At 35.4% G+C, this 6,666-nt stretch overlaps 1 protein-coding gene across 1 annotated transcript; it reads left to right on the forward strand.

The window, feature by feature from the left end:
* Positions 1 to 1,058: 1,058 nt before the first annotated feature.
* On the forward strand, positions 1,059 to 6,405 carry im:7136398 (schwannomin-interacting protein 1). Its single transcript, XM_051684653.1, has 7 exons — positions 1,059 to 1,299; positions 1,767 to 1,969; positions 4,229 to 4,359; positions 4,445 to 4,532; positions 4,627 to 4,740; positions 5,174 to 5,291; positions 5,802 to 6,405. Exons 2-7 carry the CDS (start codon positions 1,775 to 1,777, stop codon positions 5,900 to 5,902), a joined length of 747 nt encoding a protein of 248 aa, XP_051540613.1. The 5' UTR covers positions 1,059 to 1,299; positions 1,767 to 1,774; the 3' UTR covers positions 5,903 to 6,405.
* The last annotated feature ends 261 nt before the right edge of the window (positions 6,406 to 6,666 follow it).

A 6,666-nucleotide genomic window follows, 5' to 3' on the forward strand; every position in this document is an offset into this window, starting at 1 on the left:
ATTAACGTAAGTAACCTCGGACCCTCACTTCATGACATCTTCACACTCAGATGAGGCACTGTCAATAAAAAACTGTCATCTTGACTCTATGAAGTATCGGCACTAGAGCCACATGTTTTTTGACAATTTGTACAAATGTAATACCTTAAACATTACATTACACACTAATATATGCTGATGAATGAATGAAAACACTGGAGACCGGACATTGAAAACAGTCGAATCGTGGAACACTTCCGTGTTCAGGAAAAAGGTGCATAGTAAAATAAAATAAAATAAAAAAGCCACTTTTTGGGTGAATTATCCCTTTAATATCCATTTATTTTAGTTCACTTTATTTTGACTCTTTTTTCATTTTATTCCATCACATTTTATTTTTTTGACTGAATGATATTGCATAATATCAGGATATGAATTACATATGCAAAAATGTACACTGAAAAAAATAAAATAAATAAAAATAATGACTAAAAGAATGTAAAAATGTTACAGTAAAAAAAAACTGTTAATTGGTTAACATATATTGTGAAAAACATGTAATTTTACTGTAAAGTATTGTAACAATTCTGTTCTTTTTTGTTGTTGTTAAAAGAATGAATTATCTTATGTGTGTATATGTGCAATTATTTTGTCGGTTATGTTTCTGTCCTCATTTCTAGTGAGCAATGTTTGTTTACACATTTCCATTACAGTAGTAAACTACTTTAAAATTGAAGGTCTTAACTCGCAGCAAATCAGTAACCTCGAGCTCCTCTCTTATAGGCATGTAAATATGCAGTATAAAGTTGGGATCTAAAGTTTATGTTACGGTTTATGAAAATGTGATTTTCCCACCGGATATTCCACATTATTGAAGCATTGCATCATAGCTTTTATCAACAGTGTGAACAACACGGCACAGTCCCGCATCTGCTCCGAACTGTCATCGTGAAATCGGACACCAACTTTCTCAAGCCTTCCCAAACAGCCTTATCTGCACTTTCCAGCTGCCATTATAAAAGTATACCAAACAACTACGCAAAATCCAAACTTTTAATACAAGTAACTCCCCTCAGAAGTTCAGAAAGAGATCAATATCTACAAAAATTCGCTACTTTGGTTTAAGAAAACAGACTGCGAGAAGAAACACACAGAGGGAGGGCGGGAGGAAAGGGAACGCCAAAGGGGTGTTTCCTCTCCAACAGAGGAAGGAGTGTATAGTGAGAAATAATTCATTAAACAGCGTGATTTTGTTAATGCATTGAAGTTTATGGTCGGGGTTGACAGTCGCGATGTCAAGTTTAGTTTGTCGATAAAGAGGTGAGTGAATTGTTGTCTTCTAGACCCATTTCTTGAGATAAACAAGAACTCAGTAGTGATACAAACCAGCCTTGTCACTTCTAAAATTAAGTATAAAGTGTAAGACTTAAAGAGAAGAATCTTGGCACTCACATAGTTCTACACGAGATGTTTTTATAGATGCATTTTTCATACATCACGAAGCAACCCGAAAAGAGAGATTGGGCAACTGTCAGTGCTATAGTTGTTTTCTTTGAAAGCAGGAATTTTAATGCAGAAAGGAACCACTTTTAAGTTCTTTAATCAAATACATCTTCCTGGTCTTTTACATTTTGTAGGTTATTTCAAGTCTAGTCAAAGGCAAGCAATCTTTTTTTAGTGATATAAAATAATTTGGAAATTGTCATATGAAGTCTGAAGTGTGTATGTTTCTGTTGTGAATTTAAATGCATGTAATCTATTCTTATATTCTGTATATGTTGGATTAGCTTCACGGATGGAGGAGAATCCTGATAGTGAGCAGCATGAGAGGACCACTGATGACCCCTCGACCTCTGACAAGGGGACCAAACTGCAGTGTGAGGACTCCCCCCGGGGTGATCACGACCTACCTATAATGCATTGGGAGGATTTAAACTTGCGAATTGCAGAGCTAGAGAGGCAGGAAGAGCAAAGAAGGGGGAAAGTAGAGGTATGAACATTTAGTATTTGTTATTTTTCACCTTCAGTTATATATCTGAAAATAGGCAGTTGAGAAACAGGTAGGCTACCCTGTAAGTCACTGGAAATCTTTGTGTCTTTGTTACCAGTATTAAAACCCTTTAACTCCACTGCATGTGGTAACATAACATCGTAATTATTACTATTTGACTTAATAATGTCAACTATAAGTCAAATATATTATTTGAAATGATTGATTCATCCTGAATACCTTAGCTTATACCAGTAAAAAGTTGGCAGATGCTAGTTGCACCCTGGTGCAAATAATGGTATATGCTATTTACACCCCAGTGCAAATAGTTGCAGATATTATTTGCACCCCAATCCTGGTGCAAATAATGGTAGATACTAATTGCACCCTGGTGCACATAGTGTCAGATACTATTTGCACCCATATTTAAATACTAACATACAGTATGGGCATCACTGCAGTGTTTATTGAGTTTATTTAGAGTCCCACAGACACACTACATTAACTCCTACCCCTAAACCTAACCTTAACATTATCTTAGAAAAAAAAAAACTTGGTTTTACTACAGTAACCAGTTTCACCATGATTTTGTTGTAAATTTACAGTAACCACAAAATTAACCATGGTTATATATTACTACCATATTACTGTAGTAACACCATTGTTAACTGTATTAAAACTATGGTTTCTGCCAAAAAACATGGTTACTACAATATTACTATAGTATGATGCAATCTACACACAAGCGATCCCGAGCCACGGGAACGAGTGCGATAGACAGACCCCGCCTCCGGATCAAACCCTTCTATGCACTTCCCGACATTCACCATGACCAAATCACTGCGATGAAATCAACATTTATATTCATTTTTATCTATTATTTTTAGTAGTGTTAAAGGAAATATTAAGAGTGGAAACAGGAAATCAGATGGGAAAAAGAGTGTGACAGAAGGCACATTCGAAACATGGTCGCTAGGACAAGAGTATGCATTCACACCGTCTTTACACCCCACGCCACAACAGCGACATCTATTGTCTAGTTTGTCATATTTCTGTGGTTTCACAAGACTATTGGGGTGCAAATAGCTGCACTGTGTAGCAGATGCTATTTAAACCGGGGTGCAAATAGACTTTCTTAAAGAGTCTGATCAGGTAGAAATTATTGTTCAACCAATATGTTTTTTGTTTTTTTTCTTTAATGGCTGATGGTCGATAAAATGCTGACATAAATAATACAATTCATATGATATTATTGATAGCAAATAATATGTGCCCAAAATTGCTTAAATTTAAAGGGGACAGTTCACCTAAAAAAAAAAAAAAGATTCTCTTATCATTTACTTACCATCAAGTCATCTCAAACTCATATAACTTTCTTTCTTCTGCAGGAAAATATTTTTCCAAACATCTTCTGTAAACAAAGATATTTTGAAGGATTTTTTTTGTCCAAACAATGCAATGAAGCAATGGGGTTCATAAATTTCCAGCTTCAAACAGGACATAAATACAGCATAAAAGTTATCAATACATCTCGAGTGGTTTAATCCATGTCTTTTGAAGTGATATGATAGCTTTTATGCATGTTCATGAGAGAAGCTCGTTCACGTGTCCTTGCATTTGGCGCATGCGCATGTTCTTGCGAGAACACGTGAATGTGCATGCGTCAAGTGCGAGGATTCGTGAATGAGCTTCTCTCATGAACATGCATAAGAGAGCTGGGTGGAAGATTTTTTGGTGAATAAGGACTGAATTTTTGCTTTGATTTCATCCAAAGCTATTATATTGCTTCAAAAGACATGGATTAAACCACTCAAGTCCTGTGGATTACTTTTATGCTGCTTTTATGTCCTTTTTAGAGCTTGAAAGTGTTAGACCCCATTGACTTGCATGGTATGGAAAAAAGACACCTCAGACATCTTTCAAAAAAAATGATTTGTGTTCAAAGGTAGCATGACAGTGAGCGAATGATGAGAGAATTCGAATTTTTGGGTAAAATAACCCTTTAAACGAACACTTATTTTACCTAACCGGCCATTTAGTCACAGTTATTGCCCAATGCCGATAATCTCAAAATGACCAAATATCACAAGTGGAAGTAGTTGTACTTCCTTAATGTAAAACTGCCCGTAGTCTCTTTTTACAGTGAACATTGTACAAAATCTTTCCTGAAAACCACCTCCCTGTATGGAAGTTTGACACATCCAGCAATGATTGTACTGTAAATAGTCAAACTACAGTAAATACCACCTGTTTTTTTAGAGCCTGGGTTTACCGGAGCGAGACAGAATACTTGGTTGCTGGACAGAGTCGAAACACAATTCACTCCATAGGGAGCCATGGCCAGATGAGGAAGACTATAGTCCCTGCCGTGTCCCGGTCATAACGTCACGGTATTTCACATATGCAGGTTCATAATGTATAGAAAATGTGTTCTGATGTTTCTATTCAACTGTGCATTGTGTTTCCATCACACAGGTTTAATAGTCCTAAAAATCTTCAGATCTGCTTCATCAATAACAGTGAGAGTGAAGGGGAGGATGACGAAGGGGCATCAAGCAAAGAGGTGGGTGCAGAGATTCGTGTTTTTCGATTTATGAGTCGTATCTCAGGTCATGATTTATATGGTTCCAAAAGGCATTAAGTTATTTCATCATCAGAGCTCATGTGAGACAGAGGTACGTAGGAGTTGCTCTCCAGGGCTTAAACAGGAAGTGAGAACAGCACTCAGGGCTCTCCGAGACAAGTTATGGGCCGAACAGAAAGAGAAGGAGGTGAGAGGTTTGCAGAAATGTGAGGATATTGTCTTATTTGAACTTAAAGGGATAGTTCACACAAAAATAAAAATGTTGTTGTCAGAACTAATATGACATTCTTTCTTAAGGTAGAACACAAAAAGAGATGTTAGGCATTATTTAAATCTCAGTCACCATTCACTTTCATTGCATCTTCTTTTCCATATGCTGAACATGAATGGTGACTGAGGCTGTCATTCCACATAACACCTCCTTTTGTGTTCCTTGGAAAAAAGTCATAGAGGTTTGGAACAACATGAGGGTGAGTAAATAATTTAATTAAATAATTTTTGGATGAACTATCCCTTAATCAAGTGTGGTGTTTTTGTGTCTTAAGCCAGGTTCACAACTGTACAGTGTGCACCCGGCTGTAGTGGTCATTTCTGTGATATTTTTGTATATTTATTTTTAGGAACCAAGCCACAGTAACATGAACATAAGGAGAAAAATTCTTAGTCTTAGTGATCTGCAAACTTGCTCTTTGCTACAGCTAAATGCGCTCAGGGCTTCACTTAATGAAGACATTCAGGGTAAGTTTTTCTTCAAGGGCACAATCCTTAAAGACGCTGTAATCACTGTAATCTGTAATCATAGAACTGCAACAACATTTTCAATCAATAAAACAACAACTTGTTATTTTAATCAGTGTAAAAACCAGTCAAACGTTTTGACGCACCTCATTCTCATTCAGTATTATTACTATTTTCCATATTTAGAATAATGGTCATCAAAACTATGAAAGAGTAAGAGAAATTTTGTATTGACCAAAAAACTTTCTCAGCCACTTTAAAGAAGCCACCTTTTGCCTAGGTTATTATTGAAGGTTCCCATGTATGCTGGACACTTGTAGTCTGCTCTTCCTTCACTATCTGGTCCAAGTCATCCATTCCAACATTTTTAAAATGCATATTTTTTTTAATTCAGTTTAATTTCATAAAGAAATACATATGTAATGTATTTTTCGGTGTCATGTTTGACATGCACATCTCACATTCATTAGACTGATTTTACTCATACACTAATTTGATCTGTGGTTTTAGAATTGAGCTCAGAACTGGTGAAACATCTTGTAATACGGGACCACCTTCGGAATAAGCAAGATGCCTTGCTCCTGGATGTACAGGATATGACATCTTTGTGAATGACCCTTGTTTGCAACTCTGTATAAACTGCAGTTCAATGTTGGCACTTTCTGAAAGCAGTAATTTACTGTTACTCATCCTGGGGACTAATAAAGGCCAGAATATCCTGTTCGTTCTTGAAGAAATGTAATGCTCACAGATATGCGGGTAACATTGTATAGAGTCACAAGTTTTATTGTGAGAAACTTGGCCTTAATAACAAAACCTAATGTCTCATAACTCATGGTTTAACGTTGCTTTCATACATAATGAATATAAAAAGCTGCTGTCAAAGCCATATGTGATCAATAACTGTGATGTATTAATCATCAGCTACTTTAAGCATTCCTTTGAAATACAGTATAATGTATGTAACCGTCATAGGAATACAAACAGCCTGAATTATGCTGTCTGTCATGAATGTGCCTTAAAACTCTAAGTATTGTACTTATATGTGGGAAAGAAGTATATCTCAATGCTAAATATTCACAATAATTTAATAAATCAAATATTTTATATGACATATTCAGTTGTCTGCCTTTTTTATTTTACTGGAAAAGCAGAGCTTAATTTATGTCTGGGTCATGGGTAATATTTCACAAATTTTTCAAGTAATTCACATTTAATGAAAAGAAAAAGAAATTTGATTTTACACCTGAAGCCTATTTTGAGGACCATGAAGATTTTGTATTTATCAGTATATACTGTATAAAGTATATATATATATATATATATATATATATATATATATATATATATATATATATATATATATATATGAAGT

The sequence above is a fragment of the Myxocyprinus asiaticus genome, chromosome 42 (genome assembly GCF_019703515.2).
Source record: "Myxocyprinus asiaticus isolate MX2 ecotype Aquarium Trade chromosome 42, UBuf_Myxa_2, whole genome shotgun sequence".
Taxonomy (NCBI): Eukaryota; Metazoa; Chordata; class Actinopteri; order Cypriniformes; family Catostomidae; genus Myxocyprinus; species Myxocyprinus asiaticus.